Source organism: Spinacia oleracea, chromosome 5 (genome assembly GCF_020520425.1).
Source record: "Spinacia oleracea cultivar Varoflay chromosome 5, BTI_SOV_V1, whole genome shotgun sequence".
In the NCBI taxonomy this organism is placed as follows: domain Eukaryota; kingdom Viridiplantae; phylum Streptophyta; class Magnoliopsida; order Caryophyllales; family Amaranthaceae; genus Spinacia; species Spinacia oleracea.
In genome coordinates, this window is record NC_079491.1 from 33,621,053 (window position 1) to 33,642,896 (window position 21,844).

Consider the following 21,844-nt stretch of genomic DNA (forward strand, 5'->3'; position numbering starts at 1 on the left):
TGCTGCCTTTCTATAGTAAACACAATAATCATACGGACTCCTTGTGTAGCCAATCTCTATCATATAGCTGTCGAATCTCTTATACCACTACCTCGGAGACTACTTTAGTCCATACAAGGACTTCTTCAACTTGCAAACATAATCTTCCTTACCAGGAACCTGAAAACCATCTGGCTGAGTCATGTATATCTCCTCTTCCAACTCTCCATGCAGAAAAGTTGTTTTTACATCTAGTTGTTCAAGCTCCAGATCCTGATGTGCAACTATTGCTAGTAGCACCCTGATGGAAGTGTGTCTGACCACTGGTGAAAAAATCTCATTGTAGTCTACTCCCTCTCTCTAAGTGAACCCTCTAGCTACCACTCGAGCTTTATACTTGATACCCTCAACATATGTTTCTCCTTCCTTTTTCTTGTAGACCCATTTACAAGTGACGATCTTTCTTTCTCGAGGTCTCTTGGTTAATTCCCAAGTCTGATTCTTATGAAGTGACTCCATCTCATCTCCCATTGCAGCAAGCTATTGGGTAGACTCAATACATGTAACTGTTTCTTTGTAGGTGGATGGCTCATCAGAGTCAGGATCCACCTATTCAGCAACCTGTAGTGCATAGGCCACCATATCTTCAAAACCATATCTCTTGGGAGGCATCCCATAATTAGCTCTCTTTGATCGATCAAGAGCCAAGTTGTGCTGAATCGCTACTGGTAATGAAGAAACTGATGGTTCTGATTCTGACTGTGGTTGTTGACCTTCATCTTGTGGTTCACTCCCATCTAGAGGCCTTGCTGCTCCACCTGTTTCTCAACACTGCCACTTTCTGACACAACAATAGAATTCACCGTAGGGTTAAACATAGAATTTTCATCAAAGACTACATTTCTACTTAGTATAACCCTCTTTTCAGATGGGGACCAGATTCTATACCCTTTGACCCCATCCCCATAGCCTACAAATACTCCCTTTTTAGCTCTTGGCTCCAATTTACCCTCATTTACATGATAATAAACAGTACAACCAAAAGCTGTTAAACTAGAGTAATCAGCAGGCTTACCAGACCACAACTTGATGAGGCATATTTGTATAGGGTATTTTAGGTTGCATTATTAGGCATTTATATCATTTTAGTTGCATTTAGGATCACATTTGCATAAGTTATCGTTGTCGTACTCTATTACGCCCCGTTTGTGTTTTCTTAATGTTTCAGGTGATTTTACGGTCATTTGGATGCTTTCGAAGTGTTATGAGTTGATTTGGATGATGAACGGATGGAATGTTGACTCGAGGATCATTGCATATCTCTAGGGATAATTTTGAGTCAACAACGAAGCTAAACGCTATTTTTCTAAGCATCAAAACGGACAAGCGTTCACTCTTTTGATGATATCTCAAGTTCTACATGTCGTAATGAGGCGATTTTTATTGGCCTAGAAAGTAGGCTTCAAGAGCTTTCCAACGACAGGTCACACGTCCTTATAGGCAATGTAGAACAAGAGTTATGACATAAACAAGATGGCTCGACTATCCGATTCGCCCACGGCCCACAACGCAGGCCCAATTCTTCTCCTTGGGCGCGAAAACCAGAGACCAACCAGCGGGGCCGCTGGTTTCTCCGCCCAACTACTTCCACGCGAGTTCGTTGCGTCGTTTCTCGTGATCGTTCAATTAAATGATAACTTATGTAATTATTATTATTTTCCTTTTTTGTTTAGAATTTAGGAAACACTAAAATACCTCAAGGGAATTAATGTATACCCTTATGCTTTAATTTTCTTTGGACGTTTTCAATTCCTAGAACTCTTTCACATTAGTTTTTTTTCTATTCTCCCCTTTTCCATTGTTGAACCCTAGCTTTTCAATTTTCAATTCATCAATCTAGAGGTAATTCAAGAATCGTTTTTTTTTGCTTTAATTTATTATTATTGTTTTCGTTCATTAGTTTAATTTTTCCTTTGATTATGAAATTCATGTTTATTATTTCTATCATGTTTGTTAATTCAATTATGAGCGAGTAGTCGTATTCTAGGGCTAAGTAAGGGAAGCCATGTTTATACCATGATTATTATGCATTAAAATTTGCAAATTTCTAGATTATGCTTGAGTAATTCCAATTGATTTGTTTTAATTGTTGATTCATGGTATTGGCCATTTTCATGGATTAAACATCTAGCTAATAGGAATTAGAATCGAAAGATCGTATTTTTAGAGGCTTTGTGCAATTGGCAACCCTGATTATGTTAGCGATCGTACTGCATATGTTGAATTGAAAGTGTTAAGACCCGACCGTAGGATTAACATGTACTTTAATTACTCGGCTTAGTTTATTCATTTCTGGATTGATTTGTGTTCTTGGATTGGTATAAGCATGGTGAACCAAACAGACGCCCTAGTCCTTTTAATTCATTGATAATTTCACATTTACATTATTGCTTTAGCTTCATTAGTTAATAATATCCAAAATCAAATTTCGTTATTGAAATAGTTCGTATAATTGGGCAAAAACTAATAGAACTTGTCTCCCTGTGGGATCGACCCGTATTTGCTAAGTATCTGCTAACAACAGACACCGTGCACTTGCGGTATCACTTTTAAATCTATCAAGTTTTTGGCGTCGTTGCCGGGGAGACGGTTAGATTCTATTAGTTTTAGTTTGATTATTTGAACTGTTTCCATTGTCTCATTGGAACTCTTAGTTCCAATTGAGGCAAATCTCACTGCGTTTTCTTTCGTTGTTGTTTATGCCCAGGTCTGCCAGAACGGGTACCTTGGTTCCTCCCGATCCCGATCTTGGAAAGACCCTTCGTCAACTAAAAAAACAACAGAAAAAGAAGAAGCAGTCAGGGTCCCAAGACTCACAGACTCCACCGAGTCACACGATGTCTAAATCCCTAAAATCATATGGGGTACCTTCCTCGAATATTGTTCCAACTGAGCTTACAATGCCAACTATTGATGCAGTCAACTTTGAGATCAAGCCCGCTCTAATCTCCATGGTCTCACAAAACCAATATGGTGGCCATCAATCTGAGGAACCCACCAACCATTTGCAGAGGTTCAACCAACTATGTGGTACTATCAAGCATCAAGGGGTCACTCAAGACCAATTAAAAGTTATGTTGTTTGGTTTTAGCCTTCGTGATAAGGCTTAGACATGGTTGAATGATGTCAAGGAGACAGAGTGGAGTGCTATTTCACAGGCCTTTCTAGAAGAATTCTTTCCACCCACCAAGACTACTGAAATAAGGCATAAGCTGACTACATTTACTCAAGAACCTGGTGAATGACTTCGAGAATCCTGGGATAGATTCAAGGCTTTGCAGCGGTCGTGTCCGCATCACAACATTGAAAAATGGTTCTTGGTTCAGATTTTCTACCATGGTTTGCAAGATGAAACAAAGAACACGGTTGATTCTGCTGCTAGGGGTGTTTTTCTTGACAAATAAGTGGATGCAGGTTATGATTTTCTTGCCAATTTAGCTGCCAACCATTACAGCACCACCAGATCCACATCTAAGAAGGGAAAATTAGATGTCGATGCTTATTCTATATTGTCCTCACAAGTGGCAGCCTTGAACCTGAAGATCGATTCTTTGAAGGCTCCTCAGTCTGGTACTCCCCCAATGAGTATCAATGCTATGTCTAGTGTAGCTCCAGTGACAACTTCTTTCTGCGAAGTATGTGGCATCCAAGGTCACTTTGGTCATGAGTGCTCTTATAGTTCTCAGGATACTACGCAAATGGAGCAAGTGAATTCTTTTCAACAGAGACAACCCAATGACCCATATTCCAATTTATTTAATCCGGGTTGGAGGAATCATCCAAATTTCTCATATCGGGGTAACAATGTTCAGAATCCTCAACCCCAACAACAATGGTCACAACCACAGTTCCATCCACCTCAACCACATGTTGCTAGGCCTCCATTTCAACAAGGAGCCTCACATAATGCTCCCCCGGGGTTTAATAGGCCCCCGCATCAAGGATATCAACAACCCCCTCAGAGCAGTGCTACTCCAGAGCCTAACATGGGTGATCTGTATAAGCTCATTGCAAATATGCAGAAGACCGCAGAGATAGCTCAAAAGGACCATGATGAGAGCATCAAAGAGTTGAAGAATCAGAATAGAATGTTGGAGAATCAAGTTGCTCAACTTGCTGACACTCTATCTCAAAGGCAACCGGGTACACTACCAGGGCAACCTACTCCGCCCCAGAATAGATAAAGTGCCAATGATATCACTCTTAGAAGTGGCACTAAATATGATGGACCCCCGATGCCCATTGATGATACAACTCTTGCTAAGGAGAACACAGATGGACCAGAGAAAGCAATTGATGTAGAGCCTCAAGTCCCGAAAGTTGATAATGCTGATGATGTTGGCGCAAATAAGGGGAAAGAGAAGATTGCTGATTCTCTCCCTATTGTGCCTAAGTTTCCTTTCCCTCACCGGATGTAGAAAACCAAGGTCGATCAACAACTTGGTAAGTTCTTGGCAATGGTCAAGAATCTTGAGGTAACGGTCCCTTTTACTGATTTAATATCTCAAGTTCCTGTTTATGCAAAAATTTTGAAAGAGATGATCACTAAGAAAAGGGATTATGGTGGTGTGGAGAGAGTCACCCTAACTGAATAGTGTAGTGCCATATTGCAAAATAAGTCTCCACCCAAACTTAAGGATCCGGGTAGTTTTTCCATCCCCTGTCATGTAGGTGTATTGTTCATTGATAAAGCATTATGTGATTTAGGTGCAAGTGTGTCTGTCATGCCCCTTTCTGTATGTAATAGGCTGAATATGGGAAAACTAAAATGCACACAAATCACGTTGCAAATGGCAGATCGTTCTATAAAGTATCCCTTGGGTATTTTGGAGGATGTTCCTGTCCGGGTGAGGAAATTCTACATTCCTGTTGACTTTGTGGTACTAGATATGGAGGAGGATAGTCAAATCCCCATAATTTTGGGTAGGCCATTCTTATGTACTGCAGGTGCTGTTATTGATGTCAAGTCTGGGTCTCTTACTTTGAGTGTTGGTGATGATACTTTTACTTTTAATCTAACCAATGCTTTGAAGTCTCCTATGCTTGAGAATACTTGTTGCAGGATTGATATTGTAGAATAGATTTCTCTAGACAACATCCCTAGAATGTTGTATGATGATCTATTGTTGGCGACTCTCACCTTGAAGGCCAAGAAAGGAGAAGGAGATTGTGAGATTGATTCCTTGATCTCGGATTTAGATGGAATTGAAGCTGAGAAGGTCGATGGTTTTGAGGTATTAGAATCTGTTTGCTCTATTTCTGAGCCACGGGTAACGAAGGTAGAACTAAAACCATTACCATCTCACCTTAAATATGCATTTCTTGATGATAATGAGGATTTCCCTGTGATCGTTAATGCTGCACTCGACGATAGCCAGCTTTCTAAGCTTCTGACTGTGCTCTGTATGCACAAAAAGGCTATCGGGTATAGCATTGAAGATCTCAAGGGCATTAGTCCTGACTTTTGCATGCATAGAATTAATTTGGAAGCAGATCACCGCCCCCGCATCCAGCCACAACGTCGTTTGAATCTTAATATGCAAGATGTGGTGAGAAAAGAGGTAGTGAAACTACTTGACGCGGGCATCATCTATCCCATTCCAGATTCTAAATGGGTGAGTCCGGTGCAAGTCGTTCCCAAGAAGGGGGGGACAACCGTTGTTAAGAATGATAAGGATGAGCTTATCCCCCACTCGTGTTGTTACAAGTTGGCGTATGTGTATAGATTATCGAATGTTGAATACGGCCACCTTGAAGGATCACTTCCCCCTCCCCTTTATTGATCAAATGCTAGAAAGATTAGCAAAACACAACTTTTTCTGTTATTTGGATGGATATTCAGGTTTCTTTCAGATTCCCATTCACCCAGACGACCAGGAGAAGACGACGTTCACTTGTCCTTATGGAACTTTTGCATACCGTAGAATGCCGTTTGGTTTGTGCAACGCCCCTGCTACATTTCAAAGGTGTATGATGGCCATTTTTTCTGACTTCATCGAGGATATCATGGAGGTATTTATGGATGATTTTAGTGTTTATGGTTCTGACTTTGATGTATGTTTGCATAATCTTTCTAAAGTGCTTAAACGTTGTTCTGAAGTGAATTTAGTATTGAACTGGGAAAAGTGCCACTTTATGGTCAATGAAGCAGTGGTACTTGGTCATCTTATTTCTGAGCGTGGCATCCAAGTTAACAGAGCAAAGATTGAGGTGATTGAGAAACTTCCCCCTCCCGTGAATGTCAAGGGAGGAAGGAGTTTTCTCGGTCATGCGGGTTTCTATCGCCGTTTCATAAAAGATTTTTCTAAAATTGCGAAACCCCTTACTCAATTATTGCTCAAGGATGCCACATTTGAGTTCACTGATGCTTGTTTGGAGTCTTTTGAAAGGATTAAGAAAGCATTGATAACTGCTCCAATTATTCACCCTCCGGATTGGGATTTGCCGTTCAAAATTATGTGTGATGCGAGTGATTATGCTGTTGGAGCAGTGCTTGGCCAAAGAAAGAACAAGGTGTTGCATGCCATCTATTATGCAAGCAAAACCTTGGATGGAGCTCAGATGAATTATGCTACTACTGAGAAAGAGCTCCTTGCGGTTGTTTATGCTCTTGACAAATTTCGGACGTACCTTGTTGGTTCGAAAGTCATTATACACACTGATCATGCCGCTTGGAAGTATTTGTTGGCCAAGAAAGAGGCCAAAACGAGACTTATTCGATGGATTATTCTTCTCCAGGAGTTTGATTTGGAGATTCGGGATAAGAAGGGTGTTGAGAATGTTGTTGCATATCATCTCTCTCGGTTGAAATTTCAATCTAGCACAGACGGGCCTATCAATGATTCGTTTCCTGACGATCATCTATTCTCTGTGTCTACTCAATCCCCATGGTATGCGGACTTTGCAAACTATTGTGTTGGTGGCTCCCATCCTCCAGAATTGACATATCAACAACGTAAGAGATTCTACCATGATGCTAAGCGGTATTTTTGGGATGATCCACATTTGTATCGGAAGTGTGCCGATGGTATGTTTAGTAGGTGTGTAGCGGACTGGGATACCCACGGAGTTCTTAAGCATTGCCACGGTTTACCTTCTAGTGGTCATCTTGGTGCTATTCCGACCACCCATCGAACTCTTCAAAGTGGTTTTTATTGGCCTTCTATATTCAAGGATGCTCGTTTCTTTTGCAATGCATGTGACGAATGTCAACGAACGGGCAACGTTTCGAAAAGGCAAGAGCTACCACAGACCGGAATTCTTGAGGTTGAGCCATTTGCTGTATGGGGCATTGATTTTATGGGACTGTTCCCTTCTTCATGTGGGAATCGGTACATCGTGGTCGCCGTTGATTATGTTACAAAGTGGGTGGAAGCTATTGCATCACCAACCAACGACTCTAACGTCGTTAATAAGCTTTTCAAAAAATCATCTTTCCGCGCTTCGGAGTCCCAAGGGTCGTGATTAGTGATGGGGGTTCCCATTTTCATCAACGGACTTTTAAGGCTCTTCTGAAGAAGCACGAAGTTACTCAAAAGGTTGGCATGGCTTATCATCCTCAAATGAGTGGCTAAGTTGAAGTTTCTATTCGACAGATCAAGAGAATTCTCGAAAAAGTGGTCAACAAGTCTCGAAAAGATTGGTCGTTGAAGTTGGATGACACATTGTGGGCGTTACGCACGGCCTACAAGACTCCGTTGGGGACAACTCCGTATAGGTTGGTGTATGGCAAAGCTTGTCATTTACCGGTTGAAATGGAATATCTCTCTAATTGGGCCGTCAAGGAGATCAATATGGATTTAGAAGCGGCCGGTGAAGCGAGACTTCTTCAATTTAATGAGCTAGATGAACTTCGTTTTGAAGCTTACGAGAATCATAAGCTCTACAAGGAGCAAACGAAGAAGTTTCATGACAATATGATCCAAAAACGGGAGTTCAATGTCGGTGATAAGGTCTTGCTTTACAATTCGCGACTACGGCTTTTCCCAGGAAAGCTTAAGTCTAGATGGTCCGGACCTTTTACTATCACCAATGTAAAGGAACATGGAGCTATTGAGGTTGCTAGTGAAAATGGCACCAAGTTCAAAGTGAACGGTCAACATTTGAAGCTATACACTGAAGGAGCGTTTATCGGAAAATTGGAGACGATCTATCTCTCCGACCCACCCATCGAAGCTTGATTTTTGAGGTTTGGAGTCAAGATAATGACTTAAAATGAGCGCTTATCGGGAGGAAACCCGATTTCTAACTCATTCTCATTTCAATTTTTTTTTTCACAAAAATATTTTGTTTTCGTGTTCACTTGAATTCAATTTTTATTTTATTTTTAGATTAGTTTTTCGTTAATCGTATTTTTTTTCTTTTTTTTATTTCTTATTTTGTGCGTTTAATTTTTACTAACTATTCTAATTTTTGAGTTTAGTGGTGCTTGATTTTTTTTTTTTTTTTTTTTTTTTAGGATTTGTAGGTGCATGATCAAGTTTTTGGATGAATTGACAAGCCTTGCAGCTCGCTCCAGCATGCGCAATCCAGCAATTGCCCAGCGAGTTAGCTGGTCGCTACTCCTTCATCCGCGCATAAACCAGTGCCCAGCCAGCTACGTCGCTGGCCGTTCTCCCCTCGCAACTCCACCTTCTGCCTTGCGCGCTGGCGAACCAGCGGTCTCGCTGCATTTCCCGCCCAAGCCTATTCAAAATAAAAGAAAAAGAAATTTCTCTCCACCATCCTCCCCATCCACGAACACCAACCCTTCCTTCACCCACGACGAGTGACGCCACCCTCCTGCCACCATCACCGTCGAACCTCAACCACAACCCTTTGCCATCCACCAACACCAGCCATCGGCGCTGCTCTGGTGGTTGGAAACACCAGCCCTCCTTCGCTCTCATCACCGACGGTCATCACCTGCAAAACAGGCAGTACGGAGGAAACCGGCGCACCACCTCCTGTCACCTTCCTTTCCGCGCACCACCATCACCAACCGGCAGTTACGCCGGCACCGCACCACCAGCGCCGCCCTACTTCTCTCCCTCGTGTTCGGTTCTCCCCCGCTCCCGCAAACAGCTTCCCTTTCCCTCACCTGCACCACGTGCAGCCGCCCAGCCCCCCACTCTCCTTCACCCACGAAACCCAGCCCACCATCCACCACCTTCCCTTCTCTCCACCTCTCAAATCTCCCATATTCACCATTATTTTGTTCTTGAATTTAAAACCCTAACTTTTGAAATCAATTTGGGGGTTTTTAATTCTTTGTGGACATTGGTAAATTGTGTAATATTGGTGCTCGTTTGCGAAATTCACGTGAGTTCGCAACTAAATTATGGTCTTTGTGGTGCACAAAAGATATTAAAATTTTAATTTTTCTAAAGTTTATTCACTTGAATCATATTTTGAAAAGAAAATTGGAATTTTATTGACAATATTGGTTGTTGAATTCAAATGGTTGTCGTTGTTGTGAATATTATATGAATTATTTGTTGAGATTGGTTAACGTTCGTTAGTTGTTTAGTTTGAATTATTAGCATTGGGCGAATATTGTCATTGCTTGGTTTGCTTGTTGGAATTGATCGTGGAATCATGAACTATGCACCATCTTGGTTGATTGGAGTATTTTAAATGGTGGTTGTTGCATCATGAAAGCAACTAAACCAACTAGCTTTCACCCAAATCCACCATATCTATGGAGATTGGCTCTTTGCGTCGTCAGTTTGAAGCTTCTGGCCACACCGCTTCTACTGTCGACAGTCCTACCGAGTCATACTCGGTAGACGAGGCTCATCACGAGTGAGCACTTTCCATCTCTCTCCCTTGTTTGAGTTATTTTGTTGCTATTTTCACAGTGAGGGCACTGTGTTTTGTTTATCTTGGGGGAGGGATATCTATCTTTATTGCTTTCTAGTATAGTTTTATTGTTTTTTTGGGTGTTGTACGCTTTGTACCATCCATTAGGGGTGGGAGTTTACGTGCAACGAAAAATTGTACTGTTTTCCTAGTGTTATTGTTCAATTTAGTTGCATTTTTTGCATTCATATGTCTTTATACCCTGCATTGTGCAATTGACTTTCAAACTATGTCCGGGATTTATTTGACTCTCTTGAGCTTCTTTTGAACTTAGTTATGATTCTGAAATTCAGTCGGTCATGCAATACATTGATAACTGCTTGGCATTCTGTGAACCAATTGAATGGTATGTGGTAAGATGTTGGTCTCGTGTCAAGAATAGCTAGCCAATTATCTTGTAGGTCACGTTACTATGTGTTTGTGTGATTGATGTGACTTGTTATCGTATGATTTTGGCTTGAGATTCATTAGTAGCTTAGTTGCAACTCATGCATGCCGCGTATGAAAGAGGCCATTCTCTTAGGAAGCCTTCAGACGAATTTAGAAACATCAGTTCCTGCCTTTCATACCCATGTTGTACCCTTGTCCTTTTATTCTTTTAACTCCACATAATTGAGCCCTATTAGCCCCGTTGGTTACTTGTACCGAGTCTAGCTTGGGGGAGCTTCGGTGTTCGTAATGGTTTCATTGATGTTGATTGATTGGCACACTAAGCCAATAGTTCGTGGTTCGAGGCTATGGTTGGATATGTGGTTTGGAAATGGTGCATATTATTGTTGGCACCCAAGCTTGTAACAGTTAGCATTAGATTTATTTATGTACTTTCGATTTCATTATTTAGTTTCATTTTCATAAAAAAATATATATATATATATAAAAAAATAGAAGAAAATATAATTAAAAAAATTAAGAAAAAAAATTTAAAAAAAAAAGAAAAAAAAGAAGAGAAAAATCAAAGAAAAATCAAAAAAATATATTTTTCGTTTTTGTATGTAGTTTGAAAGCAGGGAAAGGGGAACGAAGAAAGATCATTGACATTATATTATGTTTTTCCCTTGGTTATAACTTGGTTGATTGTTCGGGTTTCATGGTTCGATGGAGTTGGATTTGCGGCATTATCACGCCGACGCATATAGTTCACATTTGCTCCCCAAGTTGGACCTTACTCTCACTTTTTCCCAAATTATACCCTACCCTTCCTTTTCACCTAGCCCCATTACAAGCTTATTATAAAGACCTCTTGATCAACATGTTTGTTTTGTGATTGAATGAAAATCGTTTCTTGCTATTGTCATCTTACCCCATGTTGCATCATATATTTATATTCTACAAGGTATGCGGCGACGACTAGCTTGATTGAGAATAGTTTGTGGCTAAGCTTGGTTGTTTCAATTGTGAATCATGATGCTTTGTGGTTCTATTTGTATCCGAGCTAGATTTTTGTCTCAATAACTCTTTTTGATTGTTTGCTCGAGAGTTAGGTTGGTCTTACCATGGTTTTATGAAAGTCATGTGCGTCTTGTTTCTCTATCTTTGGTTTAGTGTTGCTTGGGGACAAGCAACAGTCTAGCTTGGGGGAATTTGATGAGTCATATTTGTATAGGGTATTTTAGGCGCATTTAGGTGATTATTAGGCATTTATATCATTTTAGTTGCATTTAGGATCACATCTGCATAAGTTATCGTTGTCGTACTCTATTACGCCCCATTTGTGTTTTCTTAATGTTTCAGGTGATTTTACGGTCATTTGGATGCTTTCGGAGTGTTATGAGTTGATTTGGATGATGAACGGATGGAATGTTGACTCGAGGATCATTGCATATCTCTAGGGATAATTTTGAGTCAACAACGAAACTAAACGCTATTTTTCTAAGCATCAAAACGGACAAGCGTTCACTCTTTTGATGACATCTCAAGTTCTACATGTCCGAATTAGGCGATTTTTATTGGCCTAGAAGTAGGCTTCAAGAGCTTTCCAACGAAAGGTCACACGTCCTTATAGGCATTGTAGAACAAGAGTTATGACATAAACAAGATGGCTCGACTATCCGATTCGCCCACGGCCCACAACGCAGGCCCAATTCTTCTCCTTGCGCGCGAAAACCAGCGACCAACCAGCGGGGCAGCTGGTTTCTCCGCCCAACTACTTCCACGCGAGTTCGTTGCGTCGTTTCTCGTGATCGTTCAATTAAATGATAACTTATGTAATTATTATTATTTTCCTTTTTTGTTTAGAATTTAGGAAACACTAAAATACCTCAAGGGAATTAATGTATTCCCTTATGCTTTAATTTTCTTTGGACGTTTTCAATTCCTAGAACTCTTTCACGTTAGTTTTTTTTTCTATTCTTACCTTTTCCATTGTTGAACCCTAGCTTTTCAATTTTCTATTCATCAATCAATAGGTAATTCAAGAATCGTTTTTTTTTGCTTTAATTTATTATTATTGTTTTCGTTCCTTAGTTTAATTTTTCCTTTGATCATGAAATTCATGTTTATTATTTTTGTCATGTTTGTTAATTCAATTATGAGCGAGTATTCGTATTCTAGGGCTAAGTAAGGGAAGCCATGTTTATACCATGATTATTATGCATTAAAATTTGCAAATTTCTAGATTATGCTTGAGTAATTCCAATTGATTTGTTTTAATTGTTGATTCATGTTATTGGCCATTTTCATGGATTGAACATCTAGCTAATAGGAATTAGAACCGAAAGATCGTATTTTTAGAGGCTTTGTGCAATTGGCAACCCTGATTATGTTTGCGATCGTACTGCATATGTTGAATTGAAATTGTTAAGACCCGACCGTAGGATTAACATGTACTTTAATTACTCGGCTTAGTTTATTCATTTCTGGATTGATTTGTGTTCTTGGATTGGTATAAGCATGGTGAACCGAACAGACGCCCTAGACCTTTTAATTCATTGATAATTTCACATTTACATTATTTCTTTAGCTTCATTAGTTAATAATATCCAAAATCAAATTTCGTTATTGAAATAGTTCGTATAATTGGGCAAAAACTAATAGAACTTGTCTCCTTGTGGGATCGACCCGTATTTGCTAAGTATTTGCTAACAACAGACACCGTGCACTTGCGGTATCACTTTTTAATCTATTACACCTCAATAGGGGTTTTGAGATGTATACCTGTGTGAGGTCCACGATTGATCAGATAACAAGCTGTACTAACCGCTTCTGCCCAAAATCTTCTAGTTAGTCCAGCATTAGAAAGCATGCACCTAGCTCTCTCCAGAAGTGTCTGATTCATATCTTCTGCTACACCGTTTTGTTGTGGTGTATCCCTGACTGTATGATGCCTAGCAATCCCTTTATTCTTGCAGAACTCATCGAACTTAGACCAACAAAATTCCAGACCATTATCAGTTCGCAGCCTTTTGATCTTCTTCCCTGTTTGATTCTCCACTAATGCCTTCCACTGTCTGAAATTCTTAAAAGCTTCACTTTTATGCTTCATAATGAACACCCAAGTCATCATTGTGAAACCATCAATTATTGACACAAAATATCTGTGACCCCCTAAAGACTCCACCCGGGAAGGACCCCAACAATCAGAATGGATGTAATCAAGTGTGCCTTTTGTTCTGTGTATACCTTTAGGGAACTTTTTTTTTTTTGATAAGCAAGTAGTAGTTTATATTGCAACATCATGTACAACTCAAACAAAGATCAAGAGGACAGGCCCTCTGATCTTGAAATCACAGGTAAACCTGTGAAGAACTACCCTGTGACCAGGGTTACAAACCAGCTATGATCCCTAGTGCTAACAGCCCTAGGTAAAGCAGTAGAAATCCTATCATGTATAGTTTTCTGTATGGTATCACACACCTTGTCAACTCTTCTAATCTGTGTATTCCAGAGTGCATTATTCCTTTCCTTCCATATATGGTAAACTGTACAAAGTATACCAGTGATAATCACTCCCTTTTTGAATCTTGAAATTTTCCTTTTTTGAACCCAATGAATCAATCTGTGAAGATCAGAGATAGCTGGATATATACCTAGCCACTTAGAAACATTATCCCAACATTTGGAACTGTACTCACATCTAAAGAACAAGTGATTCTGATTCTCCACTGCTGTCCCACACAAAAGACAGAGATTATCATCAGTAACACCTATTTTCATCAGTTTCTCCTTGGTGCTAAGTCTATCCACCTTTAGGGAACTTGCTACGATGTAGTTTCCCAAAAATACAATGTTCACAGAATTCAAGATTCGTGACCTTGTGACCACAAAGAAGATCCGCTTTTGACAGAATTTGCATCCCTCTTGCACTCATGTGACCAAGCCTCATATGCCATAACTTGTTCATGTTCTCCTTATCAATCTCCGAGGATGCAACAGTAACAGAACCTGATAACGTAGATCCTTGAAGAAAATACAAGGTACCATGTTTTACCCTTTCAGAACCACATTCGAACCCTTGCAGACATGTAAAACTCCACCTTCACCCTGAAAACTGAAACCCTTGTTGTCTAACATACTCAAAGATATCAGGTTCTTTGTCATAAGTGGAACATGCCTAACATCATTCAATGTGCAGAATTCACCATGATGTGTTCGAATTTTAATTGAGCCTACTCCAACCGCCTTACAACCAGAACTATTAGCGATAGAAATATTTCCACCGTCTACTTGCTCGTAGGTTGTAAACCACTCCCTACGCGGAAAAATATGGTAAGACGCTCCAGAATCAAGGATCCACACATCACTGTGATGCGTTTGCTCATCAGCAACTAGAGAAATATCCTCTTATGAATTGGTATCAGCTACCGCAGCAGTACTTGGCGATTTATCCTGTTGCCTCTTCTTCTTGGGACAATCAGATTTTTAGTGTCCCTTTTCCTTCACGTTAATTATAGACATCATTAGGTTTAGGACCCTTAGAAACTGGTTTCTTGAATTTCTTCTTCCCCGAATTTCCATGCCCATAACTCCCACTGGCTACTAACCTAGCAGCCTGATTATCTGTACCTGTACCAGTCGCCTTATGGCGCAGCTCTCTAGTATGGAGGGACGATCTAACCTCCTCTAGAGAAATAGTATCTCTACCAACAATAAACGATTGCACGAAATTTTCATACGATAATGGTAAAGAAACTAACAGAATTAAAGCAGCATCCTCATCTTCAATTTTAACATCAATATTACGCAATTCTAATAAAATTGTGTTTAATTGATCTAAGTGATCTCGGAGAGACATACCTTCCTGCATTCGCAAACTGAACAAACGTTGCTTCAGAAGCAACTTATTGGTTAAGGACTTTGTCATATACAGACTCTCAAGCTTAACCCACAGACCTTGTGCGGTTTCCTCCTCCGCGACCTCGGTGATGATATCGTCAGCAAGACACAACAAAATCGTCGAGTGTGCCTTCTCCTCCAGAACCGCCATCTCATCGGTGATTGGATTCGCCGACTTCCTAGCAAGCGACGCCCACAGCCCTTGTTGTTTCAACAAGGCTCGCATCTTGATTCCCCATAACTGAAACTATTACTCCCGGTTAATTTCTCGACCTTCACGTTAATACCAGACTCTTTTCCAACGAAATTTCAAACCCTAGAACAGATCCGGCTCTGATACCAGTTTGTTATAACGGATGCAAAGAAAGAATAAATAACGTAATAAATAACGTAGAGAATTTAACGTGGTTCACTAACAATGTGTTAGCTACGTCCACAGGCAGAGAGGAGGAAAGTTTTATTGATCTTGAGGATTACAGATTACAGAATACAACTAGGTTATGACCTAGAGAGTTTATATAGTACTCTCTAAAAAGATGCGGAAAAGCCCAGTAAATAGGCCCAAAATAGATAAGCCTAGTCCAGAATGTGTTAGCGAGATTCCCGTGTTGAGGCGTTGCAGTAAGGGATTTGACCGATTCAAGGCATTATCTAACAAGTACTAGTTTTATCCCTTGCCTTGATAAAACGTTTGCAATCTTCGAAATTTCTATATTATGGTAACAGGATATTTAAGATAAGATGGGCTTGCCTTTTAGGAAAATTTGGTAATATTAATCCAACCTTTGGCCGATTTTCTTTTATTAAGTCCACCTACGACATATTTTTTAATAATCCCACCTTTACTACCCAACGACTTTTATTGGGCCTAACAGGTAATAAACTTGTTGTAGACGGTAATATGTCTCTACGTGGAAGTACCCTCTCTCGATATATTCAGTCATTATCATCAATTCATCACCATCTCGTTGACTTTTTCACCGATTTTCGATCACTTAAGCCCAATAAAAGTTATTGGGTAGTAAAGGTGAGATTATTAAAAAATATGTCGTAGGTGGGATTAATAAAAGAAAATCGGCCAAAGGTTGGATTAATATTACCAAATTTTCCTGCCTTTTATGCAATTTATGCATCACAGAAAAGTCCAAAATTCTCAACTCATCATACAATAATATTTGTTTACAATATGCTTAATAAAGCAAAAAGTAATTAAATTTAGTAATTAAAGAAATAGTAACCTGAACGTGATTTGAAAATATTAAGCTTAGTTCGGTCAAAGTAGTGAAGAAGCCATCTTAATACTACATGTTACAAAAAGTTAGTCAGATAATCTTTTGCCCACCAAAATAGGAAAATAAATATAAAATTAATAATATAGGATTATCTTCTTGAATAGTGAAGCATTAACACTGAAGTATATATAATCCTTGTTTGTCTCTTTGATTTTCTCATCACTTGATTCTTCACTCTCTAAAACACACATTACATAATACATAATACATAATACATATAGTATTTCTACCATCAACCATGAATAATAGATCGAACTCGAAACTCTTAAGGGCATTGATAAACAAGTGTAGAAAGATGGAAAAAAAGATTGAAATTTCGATCTCAACATTATGCAATAATGGTTGTTGTTGGTACTCTTTCAAAAAGAGTACCAAACATGAAAGAATGCCGGAGATAAGCCTCGGCGGCGGCGATGGCGTTCCGAGTGACGTCCCTAAGGGATACATGGTGGTGTACGTGGGAGAAAACATGAGAAGATTTGTAATAAAAATAGGTTTGCTTAAACAACCTCTATTTGTCGACTTACTTGATTTGGCACGAGACAAGTATGGTGATTCCCCAACACCATCAAGACTTTGGATCCCTTGTGAGGAGGCTATGTTCCTTGACGTTGTTCGATGCGTTAGCTCGCCGATGAAGGTCCGTCGTCGTTCTTGTCCGTCTTGGAGGATGATTACCGATCTCTTATGCCTTTGAAATTTTCTATATTTGTCAATAATGTCATACTTTTATTCGATTTTAGTTTGTAGTACAACCGTCATTAGTGTTTTTTCTTAAAGATAAAAGATATCAATCTTTATATTAATTATTTTTTGATAGGAAATTGGACTTTATTGTTAACACGAATTTTTATTTACAAGGGTTGTACAATAATCATTGTACACCGGAGTAAAAGTTAACTTAAAATGCTTAAAAGTTACGCTTATATATGTAAAAGTTATCTACTTTTAGTGATAAATTTTTTCATTTTAATAAAACTTATTTCATCAAAATCACTAATAATGTATTGTAGACACCTACTTTTGTCCCCATTCCCGAAAGGGAAAGGTTCGATGATGAAAACATAAATCTCTACCTCCTATAAAAATAACGAATCTCAATCACCCTTCTCGTTTCACCCGAAACCTGCTATTTATAGAAACCTGCTATTTATAGAAACCTGCTAAAAATAGTAACTGTCGTAAAGGGTAGCTTCTAAAAGTGGCAAGTCATAAAAGATAGAAACCTGTCAGAATTAGGTGTTGCACTCCAACATAAATCCTAAATGAGATAAAAAACTGCGAGAATCCTATTCCTAATATGATTCGGAAATAAGAGTTACGTATTAATTAAAATCCTAACGAGCCTAGAGTTCGTAACGGGCCCAGACGCATTCCGTCATGAAATTGATACGCACCAAAAGACTCGATTAAGTCTCAAACACTACGGATTTCAGGAATCCGAATCTGACTAAGAAAACAGCCCAGACCCTATTTTCAACGCCTGGCTCTGGGCGCCGAAATCTTCGGCGCCCAGGCCTGGGCGCTGAAAATACCTGGGTACGTGTTTTTCCCTAATTCTTTGTGGATTAGGGCTCTGCAATTCTATATTTCCACAAACTATTTTCTATAAATATAGCCCAAGTTCGACGTGAAAACAACACACAATTCATATTCTGAGTATTGACTCCAACCCTTAGCCTAAGCCTCACGCTGCGAAATTGTTCACGCGTTCTGTCGCAATCGATCCATAAATCGAACAGAACGTATCCTGTCCCATAATTTGAGATTCGTTAAATAAAAAGGAGAAATAGCAAAGTCAAAGTGGTTAGTTTTCTGAGAACCGTGACGCACCTCTCAAGGGTGCGTCGTAATGTGCCCCTTTTCGATGATTTAATCGCTTTCCTCGCCCTTTTTATGAACTGTTAAACTAACTAAATCTGATTGTTCTACCACGCCTAACAAATATAATATTTTTGGGAAATTGGATTATTATGCTAGGTCCCTTAATGCTATTTAAATCAGATAATCGCGATCGATCTAGTATTATATGTTGCATATTGCTAAAATCAACTCAGATTAGTTTAATAGTTAACGCATGTCCCTTCAATTATTTATGCTGAGCTAGTAAGGATATCCTGCCTCTGGAGTTATCGACGAGCGAGTACTCCTCTCGGTAGTTACAGTCCCCCGAACCCTCAATCTCTACCTTGCGGGTGTATGTTGAGAGATCCCCACACCAGGGATCACAAGGGAACCTACGGCCGTCGTGGTCAAACATAATTGCACTCCCTTTATGTCACGATAACCGGGTTTTGTCAGTTTTTCTCATTGTCGTTAAAAACTGAATGGCGACTCCTATATTACTAGTCAATTGGGTGTAAACTCACAGGAAATCCAATTACACTTGATTGAATAAAAAGAATCGTCGCACCCACGAGGGACGAGGTCACGCATTAGCCTCGTGCTTTTTCGACCCCCTCACATGTATAAAATTAATCATTTAATTCTTTAAAATGTTTATCTATCAACTTTTTTTTTTTTACTAATATAAAAGTTAATCAAAACTTGGTTAAAGTTAAAAAAAGGGTTAAAGTTATCTTGGTGTACAATAAATTTATTGTACACCTTATGCGCGCAAGACCTTTTGTATTTTTAGTTTAACTTTATTACAAAGTTTACTCATTGATTGTACTTAGTTATACGGAGTAATCGTGTTCAAATTCTTTATTTATTTTAGTTTGTATTTTCCGACAATAATTTCTCAATCCTTAATCTTATGCATTCTGATCTCGTCCCACAATCAAGTACTCCGGCCCTTCATAACTTGAAACTCCTCTTAGTTACATAAAAATAAGTGGATTATGTAATTAGTGTATTTGTATTATGAAAATATGGAGAAAAAGGGGAGAGAAAAAGAGAGAAACTAATTGTCGGTTGTTCTATTCATATATGGGCATATACGAAATATAATATATACGTACACATACATATAGCATATTAATGTGAACGGGCAGAACAGCATAACGAATGTCGGCTCCCTCGGGAGTTGGGACTAAGGATACCTTTTTTCGCCAATAGGGGGTGCATACGCCGCGCATGTTGCCCACTCGGTACTTGTGCAGGTAGTACACCTATCCCGAACCCAATCGCTCGCTCATTAGGTCCCTCTCGCCTGCATGCCCCCTTGGCTTGCACTTGCGGGTTGGCCTCTTGAGCGAAATTCGTCTGTTGAAGACACTACCTCGACCGGGGCATGTGTTGGATCTACGATAGAAGCGGTACCAAGCCAGGCGCAAATAACTACCTGTAGAAGCCTATCATAAACTACATGACATATTATTATTGCCTCATGATGTAATGTTAGTTATGTGTAGCGAAATATGTGATTGTGTGTGACAAACTATCCTAGAAAACCAACGACCTTAAAAATTGCCCAAACATTCATAGACTAATTTGCCAAAGAGTTATACCGAAATACGTGTTCCGCAAACCCGAACGATCGCCACAAAAATAAGCGGCGCTCGGGATGGCCTGTAACGAATCCCACAAACGCTGCACAACGCGTAAAGGACGTTATTAGGCAAGCACGCAAATCGAAGTCGCGTAAACAAAAGTAGACGCAAACAGAAAACGAGAATCAGCCAGGGACGCATTTTCAACGCCCCTGGCTAGGCGCCAGAATTTCTCACGCCCGACGCTGGGCGCTGAAGTTGCTGCTTGGCCTTCTGGTCAGGCGCAGCAGCCTCGGTGCCCGCGCGAAAGGAAAATACGTAGCACAAAAAACGTTCGTAAAAAAAAAGAATTGCTACGAGGGCGTAAGAAAAGCGCTCGATTTCAAAAGCGACTCGTAAAAAATTAATAACTCTTTGCGTCGTTGTTAGGCCTCCTACGACGACAATGTTCGGCACCAAAACCGAACACGCTAATAACTATGAATGTCACACGGGCAAGTGTTTCGAAAATTCAAAGAATGACCAAAAAAAACCAAAAAGTGTACCAATAAAAGAAAGAGCAAAAAAAAACCAATAGAGAGAGTCGAAGTCTAGACTAAGTAATGCTTGAAACTTTGGGAACCTAAACTTTAGCTTATCTTATGCCTAGGACTGGTCCTGTCACTTGGTGCCGATCAGGGAATCAACGGTTAGTGCGTCACGAAGATACATCGCCAACATCAGGTTTAGTGACTCCAAGCTCCGTCCGTCGTCACTCATTTCAAGGATCTCCGCTTCCCCAACCTCGATTCGCACCTTCAAACATGTCCATCGAAGATTTTCGAGACCAGATGGTCCAAATGACCCAACTTATGGGCCAATTGAAAATGGAAAATGAAGCTTTAGCGGCTGCACAAGCCAAAAATGACCTCGATAACGAGAAGAGGATTGAAAAAATGGTCCTACAGCAAACCATGGGGAGCAAATACTTCTCCCTCGATCCTGAACCTTTTCCTGGCAAACTACCAGAAAAGTTCAGTTCATCTGACTTACCATAGTTCAAGGCCACGGACAATCCCCGTGATCATCTACTGAGCTTTGTGAATGCCATGAACTTGAAAGGCGTGGACAAGTCCATGTATTTATCTGCCTTTCCTTTGTCCTTGGAACCTGTGCCGCTCAAATGGTACTATCACCAGGACCCTAAGCTCTTCCCCACTTGGGAAGACTTTGTCAATGTCTTCATCAAGCAATACTCGTCGAACATGGATTTCCAAGTCACCATGCGCGAGCTGGAAGTTCTCTTCCAAAAGAAAAATGAGGGTTTCACAACCTACTTTGCTAGATGGAGGGACCAGGCGGCCCAGCTAATCAATAGGCCTCCTGAAACAGAATTGGTCCAAAAATTCATTGACAACCTGGACCCGGCTTACAGACAACACCTTAGGTACCTGGGACTTGATACTTTCAAAAGAGTTTATGATGTGGGAATAAAGATCGAGGACGACCTCGCCAAAACCATACAAAGCAAACCCACATATAAAAGCAACACCTATAATCGGGGTAACACACCCCAAGCCCAAGAAGTCCATGCTGTAGAAGAGACTCCCGCCCGAAGAAGCCCTGGAAGATGGGTCCGAGACCGAAAGTTTGCCCCACTCGGGTCGACTTTGGTACAAGCCTTTGAAAGATTAACCAATCAAGGAAAGTTGAGACCTATAGGCCCCACCCGTGACCCTCCTGTCAAAAGCAAATATTGGGTCGAAGGTACTTACTGCAAATTTCATCAAGGAAATGGGCATGACACTGAAAACTGCTGGAACCTAAAGAATACCATCCAGGACATGATAGAGGATGAAGTGATACCACTCCTTAACTTTGGCAAACCCAACAACAACAAGAGCCCACTCGGCTCTTGTCACATCTCTCTCGACCAACCAGAAAATGAGAACTTCAACCCTACGGTGTACATTACACCTCAAGGTGCAC

At 40.1% G+C, this 21,844-nt stretch overlaps 2 protein-coding genes and 1 non-coding gene across 3 annotated transcripts; 2 read left to right on the top strand and 1 right to left on the bottom strand.

Moving 5' to 3' along the window:
- Positions 1-3,237: 3,237 nt before the first annotated feature.
- Positions 3,238-3,343, bottom strand: LOC130462279 (small nucleolar RNA R71). Its single transcript, XR_008922376.1, has one exon. It is a non-coding gene; the product is annotated as a small nucleolar RNA R71 (small nucleolar RNA).
- Positions 3,344-4,274: 931 nt separating this feature from the next.
- On the top strand, positions 4,275-5,120 carry LOC110796036 (uncharacterized). The gene is made up of 2 exons (XM_022001064.2): positions 4,275-4,453; positions 4,787-5,120. Exons 1-2 carry the CDS (start codon positions 4,275-4,277, stop codon positions 5,118-5,120), a joined length of 513 nt encoding a protein of 170 aa, XP_021856756.2.
- A 2,673-nt stretch (positions 5,121-7,793) lies between these two features.
- LOC110796037 (uncharacterized) lies at positions 7,794-8,219 on the top strand. The gene has a single exon (XM_022001065.2). It carries the CDS (start codon positions 7,794-7,796, stop codon positions 8,217-8,219), a length of 426 nt encoding a protein of 141 aa, XP_021856757.2.
- The last annotated feature ends 13,625 nt before the right edge of the window (positions 8,220-21,844 follow it).

What these genes read in the sequence shown, in the direction of transcription:
- LOC110796036 (XM_022001064.2), top strand. Translation starts at nt 4,275, where the DNA reads ATGCCCATTGATGATACAACTCTTGCTAAGGAGAACACAGATGGACCA. An exon ending in TTTCCTTTCCCTCACCGGAT is followed by an intron (nt 4,454 to 4,786) that starts GTAGAAAACCAA and finishes TGTATGTAATAG; the next exon opens with GCTGAATATGGGAAAACTAA.
- LOC110796037 (XM_022001065.2), top strand. Translation starts at nt 7,794, where the DNA reads ATGGAATATCTCTCTAATTGGGCCGTCAAGGAGATCAATATGGATTTA.